This window comes from Ursus arctos, unplaced genomic scaffold, assembly GCF_023065955.2.
Source record: "Ursus arctos isolate Adak ecotype North America unplaced genomic scaffold, UrsArc2.0 scaffold_24, whole genome shotgun sequence".
Taxonomy (NCBI): Eukaryota; Metazoa; Chordata; class Mammalia; order Carnivora; family Ursidae; genus Ursus; species Ursus arctos.
The window spans coordinates 25,238,990-25,261,312 of NW_026622919.1; the positions used below are offsets into that span (position 1 = coordinate 25,238,990).

The 22,323-nt window shown below is 40.3% G+C and overlaps 1 protein-coding gene across 9 annotated transcripts in view; it reads right to left on the reverse strand.

Moving 5' to 3' along the window:
- SPAG9 (sperm associated antigen 9) overlaps positions 1 to 22,323 on the reverse strand; it is a 135,903-nt gene that overhangs the window by 12,700 nt on the left and 100,880 nt on the right. For 3 of the 9 annotated variants that reach the window (XM_026513166.4, XM_057318293.1, XM_026513169.4), the window contains 16 exons: positions 21,150 to 21,280; positions 18,847 to 18,903; positions 17,650 to 17,823; positions 16,542 to 16,671; positions 14,423 to 14,512; positions 13,880 to 14,047; positions 13,063 to 13,234; positions 12,280 to 12,498; positions 11,806 to 12,001; positions 9,726 to 9,851; positions 8,395 to 8,475; positions 7,542 to 7,609; positions 5,282 to 5,430; positions 3,685 to 3,856; positions 1,476 to 1,589; positions 219 to 257 (listed from right to left, as the gene is read on the reverse strand). In XM_026513166.4, the coding sequence (XP_026368951.1) occupies positions 219 to 257; positions 1,476 to 1,589; positions 3,685 to 3,856; positions 5,282 to 5,430; positions 7,542 to 7,609; positions 8,395 to 8,475; positions 9,726 to 9,851; positions 11,806 to 12,001; positions 12,280 to 12,498; positions 13,063 to 13,234; positions 13,880 to 14,047; positions 14,423 to 14,512; positions 16,542 to 16,671; positions 17,650 to 17,823; positions 18,847 to 18,903; positions 21,150 to 21,280 (2,086 nt within the window). The remainder of the gene's footprint in view (positions 1 to 218; positions 258 to 1,475; positions 1,590 to 3,684; positions 3,857 to 5,281; positions 5,431 to 7,541; positions 7,610 to 8,394; positions 8,476 to 9,725; positions 9,852 to 11,805; positions 12,002 to 12,279; positions 12,499 to 13,062; positions 13,235 to 13,879; positions 14,048 to 14,422; positions 14,513 to 16,541; positions 16,672 to 17,649; positions 17,824 to 18,846; positions 18,904 to 21,149; positions 21,281 to 22,323) is intronic. The other 6 variants (XM_026513168.4, XM_026513170.4, XM_048224077.2 and 3 more) reach the window with 5 other exon arrangements.

The following is a 22,323-nucleotide window of genomic DNA, read 5'->3' on the forward strand; positions in this document are numbered from 1 at the left end:
GCTGCAACAAAAGATGATAAACACACTAAGCCGCTGAGCAGTTGGGTGGCCACGTAACAAACATTAACAAACAAAACCAACAGAACACCTGCTGCGATGCAGTGACTGTGAGTGGATGGCATTTAGGAACATTCAAGAGGGCATCTAGAGCTGGAGGACAGCCTCCCAGTGGCCATCAGAAGCCAGGAAGAAGAGCTGGGTTCAGGATCTGCACTTACCCCTCAGCCCCAGTAAGCGTCCCTGGTGGAGGATTACGGCTACAGTGAGAGAGGAGGAAAGGGACATGGAGAGGTGCATGGCAGGGGGACGAGCACTACCATGAGCCTCCACTCTCGCAGCTTCTCTTCTATCTGCCAGCTTGGCGCTCCAAGCTCCTCACTACTTTAACAAACTCCAGTTTGGTATAATACCAAGGAACATGGCAAGTTCTTACCAAAGCCTCTGTAGAATCTCTCTGCTCAAAAAGGACAATTTGATTTACTGTGATTTTGCTTTGCTTAATTATAAAGCAACTTCAGAGAATAAGAACTTAACAGGGACATTTCCTAAATGAGAGTATTTCCCTCTTTTCTTTAAGAAACCTAGTTCAAATAGCTATGCTAAAATGGAACTCTCTTTTATAAAGTGACATGAACTCATGTAGATTTATAAATAACTGCACAAAAAGAACTCAGGTACTTCAAAGGCTCCAGACAGACCACCTTCCAAGTGTCCCCCTTTCTCCCTAAAGAAAGGTAGGGAGGGCAATTTCTCAGAATTATTTTATTTAGTTATCAACTTGTTTTCTAGACTTATGGCACTTGTTTTCAAACCATCCCTACCCAGCCCATGAATTCTATAACACAAAAATGCTCATTTGATGAATAATCAATGTAATGGAACATAATATGAAAAACATACAATGTACATTTTGTTCACAAAAATAACAATAATGAAACATAATATAAAAAACATGCAATGTACATTTTGTTCACATCCTTTTCACATAGAGGAGAGATGGCTTGTCTCCAGCAAAAAGTCCTTGCTGACCTAAGAAACTTTTCCCACAATATTTTCAAAACCTCAAATAAGCTAAGTGGAACATTCTATAGCAACTGCCAGAGTGATATGAAGATTCTAGGCCCTGTTTCCGGATATTGATGTACTAACATTGGAAGAAAGCCAGACTTTAGCCTTTATTTAAATAATGAAATAGGACTGTGATCCTGAATTGAGAAGAGGAGCCTCTCACAGTAGAACATTTTTAGTTATAAATGTTGGTCCTAACATATGGACACTGTTAATTTGCTACAACGGTTTATAAGTTTTGTAGAACCAATGAAGGAACAACAGTTAGGTCTTCGTCATCAGCTTGATTTCCTGATTACCACAGATTTGCCAAGACCAAAATCACTCCTTTTGCCTGAATCCTGGACACAACTACACCCTGCAACTCTCCTGTCTGCACTGTGACGGTCAGCTAAAAATATACTTACTTTCTGTCAATGGGATGGAGATAATGACACCGTTTCCTGTCCCCACCCACAAACGATTGCAAGACACCATAAGAGCTGTGATCCTCACAAAGGAGAAGCCCAGTTTTCCGGTACCTGTACAGGGGGGGAAAATTTATTGAGAAACTAGAGCAGATGACGTTTTAGGTTCCAAGTCCCTGAGAGTGGCTGGATTAACACGAGAGAGGACATGTGACCAGAGCTAGCTGGATGGTTCCTGAAGGTGCACATCGAAGCAAACTTTCATTGCGCTTTATCACCTATCTGATAACTCATGGTTAATGGAAGAAGAAAATTCTACAAGTGGCTGACATTCTATTGTCATTCAGGAAGAAAATACTGTTGATCAGGAGGTATGACACGAGATTTAATTAGGAAGCTGCCAAACCAAACTAAACCCAAAACAAAACAAAAAACAACAAAAACAGAGTTCGCTAGATTGGAAAATCAATTGGCCTTTGTTTTTATAAGCTAAGAGAGTTCTGCTTTGCCTTAAATTTCTTTGCATAAAAACAATCTTTAATAAAACTCACAATCTTTCCTTGTTTACATATTTTGATTCTAGAGCAGTTTAGAAATTTTAGGATATCATAGGCATATAATTTAGGGAGAATGGATGCACTTTTTTACTTGAAGGGAATTTTTACAACTGATTTTATTTTCTGAGACTTGAAAGGAAAATTCTCAAACAAATAATCATACATTTAAGACAAATAGCCATTTAGACAAGTTCTACTTATAAGAACTGAGAATATCGGGGCGCCTGGGTGGCACAGCGGTTAAGCGTCTGCCTTCGGCTCAGGGTGTGGTCCCGGCGTTGTGGGATCGAGCCCCACATCAGGCTCCTCCACTATGAGCCTGCTTCTTCCTTTCCCACTCCCCCTGCTTGTGTTCCCTCTCTCGCTGGCTGTCTCTATCTCTGTCAAATAAATAAATAAAATCTTTAAAAAAAAAAGAAAAAAAAAAAAGAACTGAGAATATGATCACACAGAGTGTCAGAAGTTAGAAGGAGCCTTAACTACCATTCAGTCTAAGCTAGAGATCTTTAACCTATGGTCAAAGTATATTCCTGAAATTGGGGTGCCTGGGTGGCCAGTTGGTTAAGCGTCGGACTCTTGATTTCGGCTGACGTCATGATCTTGCAGTCCTGGGATCAAGCCCTCCATTGGGCTTCATGCTCAGTGCAGAGTCTGCATCAGATTCTTTCTCCTTCTCCCTCTCCCTCTAACCCCTCCCCGCTTGTGCACACTCTCTCTAAAATAAGTAAATAAAATCTTTTGAAAAAAGTATATTCCTGAAATTAGTTTGCGTTTATGACATTCCTAATAACTCAGAGTGATAGATTAGGTGTTAAGGATACAGCAGGGAACAAGCCAGAGATGGTCCCTGCCCTTTGTGGGGCTTCTGGTCTTTGGGGGAAGAGAGACAACAAACAAGAATCAAATAGTACTGGTGCAACCCCAATAATGATAAGCCCATGAAGAGAGAGCAAGAGAGGACTAAAGCAAATCAGATCAGGCAAGGTCTGTTCTCCATGTGACACGTAAGCTACAGCCTGAAAGCCAAGTAAAAAGGGACCAAGAAGAACTTCTCCGGCAGAGGTGGTAACACATGTGAGGGGCCTGAAATGGGAAGAAGCTTGGTGAGCTCAGGTCCGTGTGAGCAGACTACAGTGAGTACGGAAAGTGGCCCAGGCCCCTGCACCAGTTCTTCTGGTGTTGTCACAAACTACGTCACCTCACCTAAAGGCAGGACTATTCTAAAAGTGGCTGGTGTTACATAAGTTGTCATGGTGGTACTGGCACACTGGTTACTATGCAGAGGACAGACTGGAGTGGAAACACAGAGACCGGTTAAGAGGCTCACAGTTATCCAGGGGGGTAAGGATGGTGGCCTGGTCTACAGGGATAATGGTAGAGATAAAGAAGTAACCGATTTAAGATATTTTTGGAGACAGACTTGACAGCTCCCAGTGATGGATTAAGTGTGGGGGAATAAGAGAGGAGTCAAAAATGATCTCAAGTCTCTGTCAAGAACCACAGGCTACATGGAGGATCTGCCTGACACTTTCAGTGATAAGAGCTCACTAGTCCTAAGGCAACTCACTCATTCGTTCTACCTAGCATTTGAGACCATTTAAAAATAAAACATTTTCTTCAACTGACATAGATAGAACGCTTTGGAAGCTTACCTAGCATTTTGCTTACATAAGGCTCAATGTCCACATCCTGTAGGTGCTGGTAAGTGTGTGCATGATAGAGACGAAGTGTGGAATCCAAACGAATGGAGACCCACACACCGTCACCCACCCATGCAAGCTGCCGCACCTGGCTCTCCTTCCTGGGATGTGCGTCAAATGATTTCTAGGAAAGATTGTTTGATCACAATGTTACTTTGATTAAGTAGGAGTTCATGTTTAAAAGCTGTGCTGATTTGCACAATTTGGCAGACCGTATATTAAAAGAGGAGCCTAAACGCAATTTACTAAACAGGATTACTTTTACATACACAAATGCTTTATCCCGGACTGCAAAACAAGACAAAGAACAAACAACTTAAGAATGCTAGATTTCGGCACTGTGCAGGCTATCAACTTACCAAGGGGATTCTGGCATATCCAGACTCTGTAACGGTGTTCAACAAAAGACTGAATTTGATCTCAGGATGCTCTATTGCTGCAGCGCAATGCATGAGGTAAGAGCCTATTTAAAATTAAACAAAAAGGAACCTACCTTGTTCTGTGTGTGTGTATCTGCATGTAGGAACCAGATTGGGTGGGTGGGGGGAATCCCACCAAATGATTAACTTTGGGACTTCTAGGAACCAAATGGGATTTGGAACAAAGGGATAAGGACTTTTACCTTAAAATTTTCCTGCCCTTTTTCTTTTTCTTAAATAATTAGAATGAATTTATATATTGTGGCAAAACTTTTAAGAGAGCAATGCTAAAAGGTTTTTATTTTTACAAGTTGCCATTGCAATCTTATTGCTCAGTCTATGACACATGTCTGGATTTGCCTGGATCCACATGTAGTGACAGAGACGAAGGAAACCTCGTCCCAAACAACCCACACATAATTAAACATATCAAGAACCAAGTACCCTGGGGTGCCTGGGTGGCACAGCGGTTAAGCGTCTGCCTTCGGCTCAGGGCGTGACCCCGGTGTTATGGGATCGAGCCCCACGTCAGGCTCCTCCGCTGTGAGCCTGCTTCTTCCTCTCCCACTCCCCCTGCTTGTGTTCCCTCTCTCGCTGGCTGTCTCTATCTCTTTCAAATAAATAAATAAAATCTTTAAAAAAAAAAAAAAAGAACCAAGTATCCAAATAATACCTATATTGCACCTATGGATATTCAGACACACATTTAAACATTCATGTGTGAATCCTCCTTCCTTAAAAACAACAACAACAACAACAACAACAACAACAACAGTTCCCACCATAGTCAAAAGTGGCAAGAGAGGTGAAGTAACAGAAAGCTGTCATCCAGGGACATCTGGGTGGCTCAGTCGGTTAAGCGTCTGCCTTTGGCTCACGTCATGATCCCAGGGTCCTGGGGATTGAGCCCGCATTGGGCTTCCTGCTCGGTGGGGAGTCTGCTTCTTTCTCTCCCTCTGCTCCTCCCCCCAGCTCCTGCTATCTCTCTCTCTCAAATAAGTAAAATAAAAAATCTTAAAAAAAAAAAAAAAAGCTGTCATCCAATCCATCACTGATGTGCCCTAAAACACACAGATTCAGAAAACAGTTTCTAAAGAAGCTAAATACACAGAAAGCATACATTAACTTACCTCTATCTTCATAGCCTTTGGCTGAACCACATAGATTTTGTTCCTATAGCCACACCAGACTTTGTCATGTACCACAGTCATGCACCGGATGGAATGGTGAGGCCGTCCAAGGTCTAACAGGTGATAGTTTGACAAATCCCACTGCCCATCTTTAAAATAAGAAGTAAATTATTAGTCAATGCACGCCACCTTTTACTCAATTTTAACATAAGAAACATTCTATTCGGGTACATAAATAAATTTATCGGTGATGCACTTTTAAATAACACCGTCAGTTTATCTTTTCTTTGCAGAGACTGAATTCTCTCCTGTCTACTGCACGGCTGAGGAAAGAGATCTCAGAGGGCATCTGGTCCAATGAGCCAGCCAGTGCCTGGATCTCCACACTCACTCGCAGTGCTGCGATAAATCAGCCTTAGGTTATTGCTTATAATAACAGGTTAAGAATCAGAATGGATTTAGCATTATTTTCTGGATAATATCTGTCTCTCACTTGCACTTTGATGTACCCTGTGGATGTTAAGTACAACACAATGCCAACACTTCAGGAATTAAACACACAATCGTTTTAGTGATGGCAGAAATACACATGAGAATCAGCTGCTGAAAGCTTGCTTTGTAGACTCTGCTTGAACAATTTCAGTGAAAGAAAACATACTGCCTCACAAAGCAGCTGTTCCGTTTTCCAAAAGCTGTAACTGTCTGAAAAATACTCCCCACGCCTAACTAGTTCATCCTTGAATGTCATCGCCCATCACCCTGTAGCTTTGCGCAATGGACACAGAAGAATTCAGTCCCATTTCTTTGTTACTGCCCTATGTTTTCTCCTCTTAAAATGAAGCACTCTTGGGATGTGTACAGACCCTTCATCCTAATTCCACTCTGTCTGTGTTTAACATGCTGCCTAGCTACCAGAGTGGAGCAGGATTATCACGAGCCCCGCTCTGGACACAGACTTCTAGGAGGCTGAAGGTTCAGTAACTTGTATTAAGTTGGGGGTCACCCTTTAGGTATTTCTCATTTTTCAGACATGTTGCCCCCTTTTTGTTCTTCCGAACCCTGATGCAGAACTTTACATTTATACTTATTATATGTCTTTTGTCTGTTCTGTCAACATAATTTTGGATTCAGCTTGCCAAAACATTTATTACCACATTTTTTCTAGGCTTTCGTACTTATTAGCTGACTGACCACAAAGCCTCTGTGCCTCCAGTTTCCTCGTCTATAAAATGAGGATGACAACAGAACCTTCTTCGTAAGATGCTGTTAGGATTAAGCTCAGATAAAGTCTACAGAGGGTCTGAACAAGAGCCCCCTCACTCTCTGATGCTATGGAGTCATTAACCAGCAATCTCTGGGTACCAGTCAGTTACAAAGACACCTAATCATCATCTACCCTTTATTTTTCCAAGCCCAAAAAGATATGAGACTTAGAAGCCTTGCTAAAATCCGAATTCAGTGTATCTATTCTTATGGAATATTTTCCTGCTCTAGCAATCTAACAGGTAGGAAATGAATGACCATTTTTGGCTGATACATGTACCAAGAAGTTAGGAAGTGTCACATGCTGGCTTCCCTAGTTCCCCTACAACTCAAGGTAGCTCTTTGGACCTCCACCACCCCTCCTGTCTGCAGATGATAGATACATCGGTTTTTGTTTTTTGTTTTGTTTTTTAAAAGATTTTATTTATTTATTTGACAGAGAGAGAGCCAGCCAGTGAGAGAGGGAACACAAGCAGGGGGAGTGGGAGAGGAAGAAAAAGGCTCCCGGGAGCCCGACGCGGGGCTCGATCCCAGGACCCTAGGATCACGTCCTGAGCCAAAGGCAGACGCTTAACGACTGAGCCACCCAGGCACCCCGATACATCGGTTTTAAAGACGAAGAACAGAAGTAACAAGACGTGAAAATGATTAAACCATATCTAATTAAAAACTTTAAAAACTTTCCAAATATAAGTGGATGCAAATTATTTTAAAAATACTGAAAAACAACAAAAAAGAAAACCTTCCCTTCCACTAAATTTCTCCTAACTGAAGTGTAGGAATGAGAACCAAGTGCCTCCATATCACATTATGTCAGGGTACCTAAATGATAAACTATGTGCACTCACATATCTACTGAAGTCACACACTGTTAGAGTTCAGTTTAAACCCTTATTCTTTCTCTTATTAAGTATCATTTTTAAAACACAGGCAATCTGCTAGAAAATGCTTTTGCAAAGCAACAAATCTGGTACATTATATATTCATAACAACTCACCAACTCCTCTGTGAAAGATTGCAAGGGTGCCATCAGCCAGGGCCACTAACACAATTCCTTTCACGTGTCTGCAAACAGGAAAAGCGATTTCAGAACTCTCCATCTGGGAATGCGGGAGGGACCACATGCTACTGAACTAGTTCAGAGGCTCTCAGAAGGCCAATCCGCGAGAGACAAGAAGCTTACACCAGAACCTAAAGAATACACTTTTTTTTTCCAAGTCATCTCTACGCCCAAAGTGGGGCTCAGACTCAACAACCCCAACATCAAGAGTCACATACTCTATACTGAGGCAGCCAAGCGCCCCAAAATACAGTCTTCATTGAGAAAGTCTTGCTATGACAATGTCAGCTGCAGTAAATAAACAGCCTGTGTGCTGACTCCCTTGTTTCGCTCTCTGGCCCCAAGCTTCTCTCACCGCAGAAGGGCCGCAGACCAGAGACAGATGCCTTGGGTGGAACTAACAGTCAGCTCTGTAGACTTTGGAGTTTTTGATAGCGACATATAGAAAAGGACTAGTGAATCAATGCCCCAGTCAACATGCTCACCAAGTCTAAAGAGTACCCTGAAACAAACATAAATTAATAGGTATTAATTGGTTCTCTCCCTGAGAGTTCTACAGAACTCGCATATGGTGAGGAATCAACCTGGTAAGTTTGACTTAAAGCTTTACTTAACTATTTTACTCTGTAGTAAGAGTTTCAATCTCACCCAGCTTCTCTGATTTCATAAAGGGGGGGGGAATCTGGATATTGACTTAATTATGAAGCACATGTTAGCTTTAATAGTCTTAAAAGATAATTTTACCAAAACATGTATTTTTAAAAGGAAGAATGTCTAAAATAAAACTTACACAATACTGAGAATCGAATCTTTAAGTTTAATAGAATGGAGACATTTCCTCCACTGGGCTACAGATGAATGCACATACAAACTGCAAGAACAAAATCAAGACTGGTAAGGCACAGAGAACATCAAGTCGTTGCTTACATCTAATTAATGACCACAAAGTTCCCTTAGGAGGAAAGAAGAGTAACACAAAAATCTTAGGAAATAACGAGAGTCTAACGCAAAGAAATAAGCTGCTTAAGCAAACAGAAACACAGAAGGGGTGAAACGTCAGAACTAGAATAATGCATGGTCAGTTCGTTTCAGGTTCCCATACACTTCAGGATCCTTGGCTAAAATTAAAAAACGACCTTACTCTTCTACTACACTGAACTTTCTAACGACAGACTTGTTTACATCAAAGAGGGGCAAGCTATGGCCCGCAGGCCAAATCTAGCCCTCCATCTGCCTTTGTATGGAGTGCGCGATAAAATTGGTCTTCACATTTTTAAATGGTTGGGAAAAAAATCAAGAGTACTTTATGACGTCTGGGAGCTGTATGGAATTCACCCTTGAGCATCCATGGAGCGCTGCAGGAGCACAGCCGCACTCCGCCACTTCCGTACTGTCGGTGCAATGGCTGCTTCCGCACCGCCGCACCAGAGCTGGGAAGCTGCTACAGAGATTACATGGCCACAAAGCCTAACAGATTTCTTATCTGATCCTTCAAAGAAAAAGCTGGCTCCATTTTGTAGTATTAAGACTCCTACGGAAATGATGCACTAGTGACCTTGCTTAACCTGTGGAGAAGCACAATTTTCTGAGACTCCTCCTCCTACTAGAATGTGAACGAACTACGTACTGCTAGTTATCATCTCCTAAGCTTTCAGACTGGGATCTCTCCTGGTTTCCCTAGTACGTTTCGCAATTACATTCGGAACGGAATTGGGCCTTCTCCCAGCCAAATCGATTAGTTTAATCGCTGGTATTTCCTGAACGCACTCCAGCCTACGTAAACCTTCTGTGCATCCATAATTCTGTCTCTGTGCTGCTCAGGATCTTCTATTTCTGGATCACCCAGATTTTCAAGTTTCATTTACCTCTTCTTCCCAGAATATCACATAAAGGGAACATCCTGTGACAAAGAACTACATGATTTACCATTCATAAACAATGCAAGTCCAGTTTATGAGGAATTAGAACATCATCTCAAAATCTGTATGTACATATCGTTCTCTGCTTTAATATGCACTTTTTGTTGTATGCCTATGCAGCACATTTTACTTATTTATCTTCTGATTCCAAAAGCAAAAGTAAAAAACCAAAGATACTCTAATATTAAGAGTTGGCACCTACCAGCCATTCTGAGCTCCAAGCCACATAGTTGGTAGAAGGCTACTCATTTTCTGGGCTTCTTCTCTCACCAGGTCTTGTTCATTTGGCAAGACTGATAATTGATCTTTATATACATCTGAGTCACTACTGGGAAAGGTGGGAAAAGGAAATCATTTGAGTATGCTTAGCTACAGTTTTCAGAGAATGAACATTTCCATATCTCAGTTTAACAGTTTGAAAAAAAAAATCAAACACTAACATTCCAGAAAAGCCAAATTTAAATGCTTATAATAAATATTTCAAAGGTTGTACCAGAAGTAACATTAACATACTAGAGAGAACCAAGGTGCAGATAAGGGAGTTAAGACATAATAATATAGCAGTTAATATCCAGACTATAATTACGGTTCTCCCTTAGGGTTATTTTGAATTTTATAAGTTTTTTCTTAGGGGAAAGAAGACGAAGGGATGGTTTGCTATAATACAAAACACACACACAAACACACAGACACACCACACGAGAATGAGTATAAAGAATTTCCTAGGGGCGCCTGGGTGGTTCAGTAGGTTAAGAGTCCGCCTTTGTTGGGGGGCGCCTGGGTGGCACAGCGGTTAAGCGTCTGCCTTCGGCTCAGGGCGTGATCCCGGCGTCATGGGATCGAGCCCCACATCAGGCTTCTCCGCTATGAGCCTGCTTCTTCCTCTCCCACTCCCCCTGCTTGTGTTCCCTCTCTCGCTGGCTGTCTCTATCTCTGTCGAATAAATAAATAAAATCTTAAAAAAAAAAAAAAAAAAAAGAGTCCGCCTTTGTTGGGACGCCTGGGTGGCACAGTCGTTAAGCGTCTGCCTTCGGCTCAGGGCGTGATCCCAGCATTCTGGGATCGATCCCCACATCAGGCTCCTCTGCTAGGAGCCTGCTTCTTCCTCTCCCACTCCCCCTGCTTGTGTTCCCTCTCTCGCTGGCTGTCTCTGTCAAATAAATAAAATCTTTAAAGAGTCTGCCTTTGGCTCAGGTCATGATCCCAGGGTCCTGGGTACAAGCCCCGCATCAGGCTCCCTGATCAGTGGGGAGTTTGCCTCTCTCTCTCCATCTGCCTCTCCCTCAGTTCATGCTCTTTCTCTCCCTCTCTCAAATAAATAAAAATCTTAAAGAAAAAAAAAGAATTTTCTAAAATAAATTATTAAGCTAAAACACACTCATATTCTTTCCTAAGACCTTCTTTCTTTTGGATTGTCAGAACATTTTTAGAAAAAAATAAGTGGGCTATCAAATTCAAAACAGACAAACCTGCTATTTCTAAAAAGATGATTTTCTTCTTTTTTTTTTTTTTTTTAAGATTTTGTTTATTTATTTGACACAGAGAGAGAGAGAGAGAGAGAGAGAGAATAAGCAGGCGGAGCAGCAGGCAGAGGGAGTAGAGAAGCAGGCTCCCCACTGAGCAGGGAGCCCGATTTGGGTCTCAATCCCAGGACCCTGGGATCATGACCTGAGCTGAAGGCAGACACTTAACGACTAAGCCACCCAGGCGCCGAAGATGACTTTAAATTAACAAATGTTAATAGACACTTATCACTCTATAAACGAAGAGGAGGAATATTAAATTATAAAAAAAGAATCATATTTGGATAGATCCCCATCAGCTTTCTATAAAGGCCTAGAGAAGGCAGAAAATAAATAATTCATTAAATGGGCCTAGATTACCCATTGCTTTAAAGGAAGAGCTATTTGCCAGAAAACAAAATTCAAAAAGTCACCCAAGCCCACATGGGAAATCTAAACTGCGAATTTCACAGCTAAATAGGGCTGGAGTGAGAGGAGGGCTTGGGAGGAAAATGGCACAGTTACAGCTTGAATGGAAATGAAAATACAAATCCTATCAGAGGAGAAAATGACCAGGAAGGTTTTGACTACTGTACTTATAGGCAAGGATTTTTGTGTTTTTTTTCGTTTTTGTGTCGGCGGGGGCGGGATCCAGAGCAGATGCAGTGGAAGGAGAGAGAAATGGAGACATAGTGGGAATGCCATGGCTGCTTGAGATGATTCTGGTTCTTTTTATGTGAGCACTTTTCTGGTTTCCTAAGTCCTGACCCACGCGCATACCTTGACTGATACACTGGCGAGAGGTCTTCTGGGATTTGAACTCCCAGAGGATCTGTAAAGACGTGCTCTGTGTACACGCCAGGCTGGGAGATGTCCACGGTGTCTTCAGCTGACCCTGCATTGCCTTCGGTGGCTTCAGTTGCTTCTTCTGCTGTTGGAACATTTTCATCAACCTCACTATTTTCTGCTTCCTTTTCTACAAAATAAATAAAACATGCTAACTATTCTGAGTTTGAGCTTTTTCCCCACACAAACCACCACTGTAGAATTCCGCTCCACCTACCCTACTCTCCTCCACACTATACCACAAAATACAGAATTCTTGATTTAATAGGCATTACAGTATTACAGTGTCTTCTTTCAAGCTCTTTCATCCTCATTACTTCAAGATCTAAACTGAGTAGGAGTCCGTAATGAGGCACCTGGGATAAGCTCTGACTCTATACTGATGACATGGAGGGAGGAGAGTGATACCTGGTGGTTTTTCCATCACTGGAGAAGCACCGTTGGCACTAGGGGAAGTGGCAGCTGCTGTCACACCTTCTGTAGAACAACCAACCACTGTGATGCCCCCCAACAGGCTGTCTGTCTCCGCTGAGCTATTGCTGGTCATGCTGCCACATAAAGACGCTTTGTCTACCTGGCCAGATTCTGAAAGCTCTTCTCCTGCAGGGTAGTCTGTTTCTCTTGCTCCTGAAAAACAAGATAAACCTTTTTCTAATACCCCTCCCCCATCCCTGTTAATCTCTAATCTACCTCTGTATTCATGGTATCTGCCTAGTCTAGATCGATCATATAAATGGAATCATACAACATGTGTCCTTGTGTGTCTGGGTTATTTTGCTTAGCATGCTTCCAAAATTAATCTATGTTATAGCATGTAACAGAATTTCATTCCTTTTTATGATTAAATAATATTCCATCATGTAGACATATCACGAACCCTCTTTTTAAACCAATGTTTTAACATCATGTAATATTCAATCCAGAACTTTAGAAGCCTTCTCTTACTAATCAATCCAAATAGCCCCTTGCTCTCTGTCCACCAGGCATCTTCTCATATTAGCATTGTTTTATTTTCTTCACAATACTTGAAAATCTTACTTAGTCATCTGTTTCCTGTTTATTTTTGGTCTTCCACAACCGGAACATAAACTCCATGAGAGTGGTACATAACTGTACCTCCAGTAAACAAGCCAGTTCCTCCCAGTAAAAAGGTGTAGGCGGTAGGAAGAGAGGGACGTGGCTTCCTCTTACCTGGTACACTTGCTATGCACAGAACATGAGAGTTGCAAACAGTGAAACTGTCTAGGATGTTGCCTGGTTGAACAGCATCAATAATGATAACTTTTGTAGCTGAATGAGTGCTGGTACAGATCCAGACTAGACTGGATAATTCTTCTTGATTTTTTAACTCCTTCTGCTGCTCCTACATATACAAAATCAGAAAATGAATGTTTATTTTTTTTTAAAGATTTTATTTATTTATTTGACAGAGAGAGAGACAGCCAGCGAGAGAGGGAACACAAGCAGGGGGTGTGGGAGAGGAAGAAGCAGGCTCATAGCGGAGGAGCCTGACGTGGGGCTCGATCCCAGAACGCTGGGATCACGCCCTGAGCCGAAGGCAGACACTTAACGACTGCGCCACCCAGGCGCCCCAGAAAATGAATGTTTAAAATGATATGTAAGTGTATATACTCATAAGGCTGTGCTATAACGTAAAGGGCAATACTATTTTGTGTTTATTTTCAGATTATTTGAAAAGGTTAAAAATAAAACCACCTTTGAATATTAATTAGTAGACTAAAAAACAGCAGTTAAAGCAGATCAGTGATAAAAAATGTTCTCTATCTTGATTTTGATGGTTCTTAAACAGGTACATACATTTGTCAAAACTCTTTGAACTGTACCCATTTCAAGTATATATACCTTATCATACGTAAAATATACCTCAGTAAAATGGATGTAAAAAAGAGAGAGCGTGAGGAGTAAGCAAGGGCATAATAATCCCAATTAGCAGTTGGCCCGATGTAAAGCTAAAACCAGGAGGCCAAACATTAGCGCACACACTTACCTTAAGTTCCTGGTCTAACTTGTCTAAGCTACTCTGCGACGCACTTCGCTGTTTACTGCCCTCCGTATCCAAACCAGCCACGTCCTTGTAAAATACACTTGCTCCAACAACAGAACCACCATCTCTGGTCTTCCCACCTGATAAATTAACTCCAACAGCACACCACAGCTTTTTAGGTTAAAAAAAGGGGGGGGGGGGACATTAAGTCATTTTCTCTCTAAAAATGTTTAGAACTTTTCACATTTCTTTAAAAATCTAATGATCATGAATATAGGTCTTTTTGTTTGTTCCTTTCTTTCAAGTAAACTTTATCACCAATGTGGAGCTCGAACTCAGGACCCTGAGATTAAGAGTTGCACATTGTACTAAGTCAGACAGGTAACCCATGAATACAGGTCTTTAATATTCAAAGTATCCCAGTTTAAAATTACAAAATAAACAAATAACCTCACCCACAGGAGCAGAATTTAAACCTTTCTGGTTTAGAAAGAATATCCACCCAGAGTTTAAGAAATATTTCCTTTAACTTCAAAATTAATTTACCTTCATTGATGTATCTTTTTCATCTAGAGGTCTGAGATAGACGGGCACAGGTAGATTCTTCATCTTATTTTCCCCTTGGCCATTGGTTACCTAATAATTAGGGAGGGGAGAGAAAAAGACACACTGGTAAGCCTCATCAAAAGCGAACTCACAGAACCAATGAGCCATGGGCAAACACTGCTGGTACATACTTCCTCTTTGAAATCACGTCCAAGCTAATTCTTTTATTCTTATTTGAAAAATAAGCAGAAAGTCAAGTGGCAGTTAGAAAAAATAAAAAAGATACTATGGGAGCTCAAAAGAGATACACTTCACGTACATGTTAGTGTGTGTGTGTGTGTGTGTGTGTGTGTGTGTATGTGAGTCTTTTAGGGATAGGGAATATGGAAGCAGACTACTTAAGTAAAGTTCCTGTAAACCTGAACTGAGGTTTAAGTCAAGAGTTTGAAGGGTTACATGACAACGGTTTCTTAAATATTCTAAAAAACAGAGGTTGGTTTTTTGGGCACCTGGGTGGCTCAGTTAACAGGCCGACTCTGGATTTCAGCTCAGGTCATGATCTCATGGTCCTGGTCCCCTAAGTGGGGAGTCTGCTTGTCTCCCTCTCCCTCTATCCCTCTCCCCTGCTTGCCCTGCACATGTTCTCCCTCTATTCCTCTCTCTGACATACATAAATCTAGAAAAGGAGATTAAAACAAAACGAAACTTCAAATATTAAAATAGAGTAGGATACACATGCAACTCACTAGCAAAAACAGATTAAAAAATGGGCAGAAGATCTGAATGAACATTTTTCCAAAGATGATACAGACAGCCAACAGGTACATGAAAAGATAATCAACATCACTAATCATCAGGGAAATGCAAATCAAAACCACAACGAGATACCATCTCACACCTGTCTGAATTGCTATTATCAGAAAGACAAGAGGCAAGGATGTGGAGAAAAGGAAACCCTCATGTACCGATAGTGGGAATATAAATTGGTACAGCCACTATGGAAAACAGTATGGAGGCTCCTAAAAAATCAAAATAGGGGTGCCTGGCCCATTTAGTCAGTACAGCATGCGATTCTTGATCTTGGGGCCAGGAGTTCAAGCCCTACTTTGGGCATAGAGATGACTTTAAAAAAAAAAAAATTAAAAATAGAACTACCATACGATCCAGCAATTTCACTTCTGGGTATTTATCTGGAGAAAACAAAAACATTAAATTGAAAAGATATATGCACCTCTATGTTCACTGTAGTATTACTTACACTAGCCAAAACATGGAAAGTGTCCATCAATAAATGAACGAGTAAGGGAAATGTGGTATATAAATACAACAGAGTATTACTCAACCATAAAAAAGAACAGGAGCTTTCCATCTGTGACAACATGGATGGAACTTGAGGGCGTTATGCTAAGTGAAGTAAACTGAGACAGAGAAAAACAAATACCGTACAATCTCACTTATATGTGAGATCTTAAACAAACATACAAAGTCCATAAACACAGAGAATAAACTGGTGGCTGCTAGAGGCAGGGGTGAGAAATAGGTGAAGTGGTTCGTAAAGGAGGTCAAAAGGTACAAACTTTCAGTTATAAAATAAGTCATGGGGATGTAATGTACAGCCTGGCAACTCTAATTAATAATACTGTATTGCACCTTTAAAGTTGCGAAGTGAGTAAATCTTTAAAGTTCTCACTATAAGAAAAAAATCTGTAACCATGTTTGGTGATAATGTTAACTACACTTATTGTGGTAGTCATTTCACAACATATAAAAATACCAAATCATTATGTTGTGTACCTGAAACTAATATAATGTTGTATGTCAATTATACCTCAAAACAAAAAAACAAAAAACAAACCAACAGTTTACCTCAAGTCCGTGCACTTGGTAAACTTCCTGTTGACCCCTCGGCCTCCTCCCAGACTCAGGCATTTCTTTTGAGCTCTGGGGGCTCTAGAAAATAGCCTGAGAACCACTACCCTCAACCCTTCTCTAAGTGTGTGCCAAGTCCATGAACTTGAAATGAGCAGGTTTGAGACAGGTATTTCAACTCTTCATGCCCAGGCATACTCCTCTCCCCCAGCACTTCCCACTAGATGCTCTTACCATGTTCACATCTTACCTGTTTGTACTTTTGAGGCAGACTCCAGCCAAAAGCCTGCACTCTACCATCTTCCTTCTGAACGTGTGCCTTTACCTGCCGATACTGTTCTCTCTTCTGCTCTCTGCGTGAAGCTAAACTAGCTTCAGTTCTAAAAGGCAAAAAAAAATCTCCCTTTTTAATTAAGGGACTATAACAACAGTGTATCTCCCCTTTCCCACTAAGACAGCAAAAATGACAACAAAAAAATTATGCAATTTCAGTTGACTTCAGAGTTCTGCCTTTCTAAGAAGTGTTATCCTAAAGATGGCCTTTTAAAGTTGTACAGTGGGTACAGTGTTCAAACTTCAACAGATTAGCAAGCAGCTTATTTTATTATGTTGAATCATCAGCCATCAAATTTCCACCAGGTTTCATATTTTGGCCATATGAAAGGGAAAAATTCTTAAATATTTTTAGTTCCTCCCTTTTTTCGTCATTCAACAAATATTTACTGAGAATTTTCTCATGCCAGGGAATGTGCCAGAAGGCACTAAAGATCAATAAGTCAATATCTTCTTACAAAGATAATAAAGGTTAATTTCTGTACCCCACTGCTTTGTTTCAGAAGACAAAAATGCAAACTGGCTTGCTGAGTATGTCATAGTTAACAAATCTGTGTGTCAGACACTTTACAAACCCTAGGTAATTTCACCCTAGTGCCTCTGAGACAGGTTATCATACTCAATTTACAGGCAGAGAAATGGGCTAAGAGGTTAGCCTGTCCAATTTCATGTAGTTAATGAGCAGCAGAGTCAGGAGGGAAAATCAACTTCTTCTGACACTAAAGGAAATGTTCACTTAGGATAAAGGCTTATATAGGCCTTTAACATTTTACTTATATTTATCAGCGTTGTTGACCAGCAACAAAGACATTTTAAAACAACTCCTTCTGTTTATGAAACCTGTGAAATGCAATTTTCATAAATGGTATTGACTACAAGTAATTTACTTAAAGGTAGGCAGCCACGTTACAGAAATGGCTTCTTTATAGATTTATGTGAACCTTACAGCTGATCTGATAAGGGGCAAGAATACTCTGAACTATTAACTTATTTAGAGCATAACCACTAGTCTGCAAAATACTTACTCTTCGCTAAGGAAATCAAAGGCTTTGGACTTATCCCCAGGGAGCTGAGACAAGGTGCTGCTTCTTTTCTTGACGGAAGGAGTAACATGAGAGGTGGGTGCATTGTATTTCAAATTAACAGGTGGCTCAGGCTTCTTAGTAGTATTACTTGAGGAGCTGAAAAGTCGGCTGAAACTAAAAAGAAAAAAAGTGAGAGCGAGAGAGTGCAAGGGAGAGAGCACACATGCGCGAGTGTTATTACATGCACTACGAAAAACAATCCATAACTTTCCATAAATTCTGGAGTGCTTTTACAAGGCAATGAGTTAGAAACTGGCAGAAAGATTTTTTGTAGTCCTAGACTGCAGCTTTAGCAATAACTCATAGCCAAACTCAGACATTCAGGAAAGAGACACTATTGCTTAGAATTGCAGACCCTCGCACTTTAATTAGCAATTCACATAATGAAAGGAAGAAACTCTTAAGTACAGGGAACTTCCTGTAATGAAGAAATAAGATGGGTCCTAGCTTTTGCTTGGTAAGTAGTTGTTAAACAGCAAGGTTATAGCTGCATGGTTTGAAAAGAAGCTTAGTTTGCCAGTTCTAAAAGTAGTAAGAAAGTACTGGACCACATATCATCATTTTAACATACATCTTATACATTTTCTTATTAAGCTCAATTTATATATCTACCTTCACATTCACTTAAAAGAATTAACATTTCTATTTCATAGCAGATTCACCAAAAAGGGTAAGTTTTAAGTGTAGTAAATGCACAGTTCTTCCGGCATGAACATAATTCAAATCTGAAACACACAAATACACACACTACTCAAACCTACAAGACACTAAATTTCTAAGCTTTACTTTGTAAAGTTCCTTACAATCACACAACCAGCGAATCCATATAACTTATTTACTGAGGATCCAGGTAATTATCAACTCTATGAATAATTCCCCATAATTTTTATTTAATCTAGCAGGAGATTCCAGCGAGTGCATAACCAACAGGATGCAGCTTACGACAGCATATGTTTGTCCTCAAGAATAGCCTTACCGAGCTGGCACGCTACATATCAAAAAGAAAAAGTTCAATTTAGCCACATACTCCAAATTTTAAAAAGAAAGGAGACACGAAATCATTCTTGGAAATAAATTTTGACTGTAATCTTGTCTCAAAGTGCTCTCTGATGTCTTTATGTGTTTTTAGATACTTACAACTGCCAAATGCTTGACCTTTTTTTTTCCTGCATGGCTGGATTTTCTCTTGATGCACTATATTTAAAAAGAAAAACAAAGAAAGAAAAAATGTTTTATCAGAGGTATTTTAGCTTTCTGATGAACAGGGGACCCAAGAAGTTCACAGGATACACAAAAGAGAATCAACAATTAAATTCAGTAAATAGTTGCTTTGACCTATCATGTGTCAGTCAGCCTGTAAAGGCTAATACAACTAAGATAAATAAAACATCATCCCTCCATCGAAGAGTGCACGCCACTGACAGAGACAAGGTTGTTATCTGTGCTGAACGGAGAGCCAACATGCCTGAATGCAAGTATGTAAAAAAAAAATTTATTGAAGAGATATCCTCCAATTCTCCCTTTTGTCCAAATAATGTCTCGTGAATCCTTATCTTTACATAAAGGTCTCTATCGTGCTCATGCTCCAGCTCTCACAAGATAGACTTACTGTTCTGATGGGTCATTTTTCAGAGGACTAATACTTTCCCATTACTGACAAGATGATCAGAGAAGGGGATAAACTGGATTGATAGGTAGTTCAAGAAAATTTCAGAAAATAAGGCACTCCAAACTAATTTAGTAAGGTGGTAAGGATTCTGCTCTATCAGAGCTCACTTTTCACATTCTTTTTTAAAGGACCAAATTGAAAACGTCTTTTAATTCAACGGAAAAGTTAAAAATGAGACACCACTTCTTTTCACCTTGGACTACGATGTGGCTGCTAAAATTAAAATCATCAATGAAAAGTGGAGCCTGTCAAAGGAGTCTGGGTAGCATAGTCTGTTGGGCATCTGACCCTTGGTTATGGCTCAAGTCGTGATCTCAGTGTCGTGGGATCGAGCCCCACGTTGGGCTCCATGCTGGATGTGGAGTCTGCCTGAGATTCTCTCTCCCTCTCTCTCTGTCCCTCCCATTTGTGTTCTCTCTCTAAAATAAATCTTAGGGGCGCCTGGGTGGCACAGCGGTTAAGCGTCTGCCTTCGGCTCAGGGCGTGATCCTGGAGTTCTGGGATCGAGCCCCACATCAGGCTCTTCTGCTATGAGCCTGCTTCTTCCTCTCCCACTCCCCCTGCTTGTGTTCCCTCTCTCGCTGGCTGTCTCTATCTCTGTCGAATAAATAAAGAAAATCTTAAAAAAAAAAAAAATAAATCTTAAAAAAGAAAAAAGAAAAGAAAGAAAAAGTGACCCTCTCTTATACCTCAATTTTTAAAAAAGATTTAGTTATTTATTTGAGGGGGTGGGGGTGATGGGGAGAGAAAGGATCTCCAGCTGACTCCGGGCTGAGCAGAGCCTGACGACACAGCCCAATCTCATGACCTCGCAATCATGACCCAAGCCGAAGTCACGAGTCTGAGCCACCCAGGCACCCCTACCTTAATTTTTAAAATATTTATTATTTATGTAATATCCATTAAATGTTTGAGTTAAGGACAAACTTCTTAGTATATTAGTTTCTTTGACAAATTAATGACAATTAGAATACTGATCTCCTTCCTTCCTAGCAGCAATTACAAGTTTAGCAAATTATAAATATGCTATACAAAAGTCTTCTGTTCTAGTATGACACTGGTAAAGGACATATAAACTATTGAATAAATAATGTAATCACAAAGAAGTAAAAGTTGGAGGTTAAAAAATATGTTCATAAACTTTACAGCAATGTGTCAGTGTATATGTACTGTTATTGGTAAATCTGACACAGGAATCCAAACTCAAAAATATGGGCAAATTAGGGGGCAACTAGTTTACAAACTTTTCATGAGCTCTTCCTAAATTAAAGGAACACTGTTACTGAAAATATGGCCGTTAGGTGGCAGCATTAGGTGAGAGCTAAGATCAGATCAACAAAGATGTCAATGGAAGGTACATTTTGCATGAATAGCCAGAAAGGAGGGGGGAAATTGGACAAGAGTATTTTACAGAAAGACATGGAGTAAAAATGACTTAGTTTTCTGGGTGGCACGTGAAATTTGTATCTTTCCCTGACATTACTGTAAAAGTAGTGTCAATTTCTATATTTTGAAAAATGACCATCATTCCTAAGTAATAACAATTACCTTTTAGAGGTCATGGGAACATTCTCTAAGGGCACTTTACCCAAAAGGCACTCATTTTGATCACATTCTGTCCCTAATTCCTAGTGTTACTTTAGAAAATATCTCCTAGTAAACAGTGTAAGAGGTTTGGATCCCCAAGGCTGGACTCCAGTTCTAAGTGAAGGAATATTCAAACCTAGGAAACAATACTGGAAGAGCAGCAAGAGGCACTTCTCATACGAACCGAATCATCTCTGTCCATCGAACAGCTTCCTGAAGCTCCATCAATCTCTCTTTATATTGGTTTCTCTCCATTAGAACACGGGCCATTTCTACTCTAGTAAACCGCTTCCTCTGAGCTGTGGGAATATCACTCTATAACAAAAAGAAAACTGCAGATCACTCTGAGAGCCTGTATCTGTTTTTGGTGTTATGTTAAACTTAAGCAAAATCTTAAAGCTTTGGAACATTTCTTAATTTGTAATCTACTGGATCATTTAAAGAAAAATAACCTTATATAAAAATAAAATCAATAAAGAGATTTTAGTAATTGCTTATGACTGAAAAGAGGTAAACAATTTAATTTCTGAATAGAAATACAGATATTTGAACATACTATAAAGGAAATACAACGAACGGTATAGATTCTGAACTAAAACCAAGAAAGATTAACAAAGTTAATCTATATAGATTTAACATGCTTGCCTGGAAATGTTCCTCTAACAACATTATTTTAACTTGATGTTCTATAACAAATGCTAATTATTCAGAAATTTGTTACAAGTTAGTTCCGAAAGGGGTTCACTTATCTCAAACTACCCATCACCTACATATATTGGCTAGGGACCAAGGCACCCAATTCTAAGAGTCATTAAAACGCCAACAGAAATACCACAAGCTGGAGACAAGTGTATTAACTAGAATTCTTAGGGAGAGTAAAGGATATGAGTGCAGTAAGACCCAAAGAAGCATGCTCAAATCAACTTCTTTCTACGGTAATTCCTAAATGCTCTTCTGGGGAGGAAGACTGGTTTAACTGCAGGGCTTCTGTTTTGCTGAAGGGTGGGACAGTAAGAAAGAGGCTGAATTTCGCCCTCGGGGACCTCCTCCTTTGTCCTCCCTCCAGGTGCGAACTTCGCCTCTCTTTTAAACAAAGTCATACAACGGAGGATTCAAGGACTCTGAGTCTGCAGCACAGCAACGACACTCCTAGGTATAAGCCCTGGAAGAACCAGGAGACTTGCGCCATAATGTTCCTAACAACAGCATTGTTTGTGGTAGTAAAAAGCTGAAAATAACCTAAATATCCATTAATAGGAAAACAAATACATAAACTGTAATACAGTCGTACAATGGGATATTATAAGCAGTGAACATGAATAACTTCCCAGCACTACACTACAACGTAGGTGAATCTC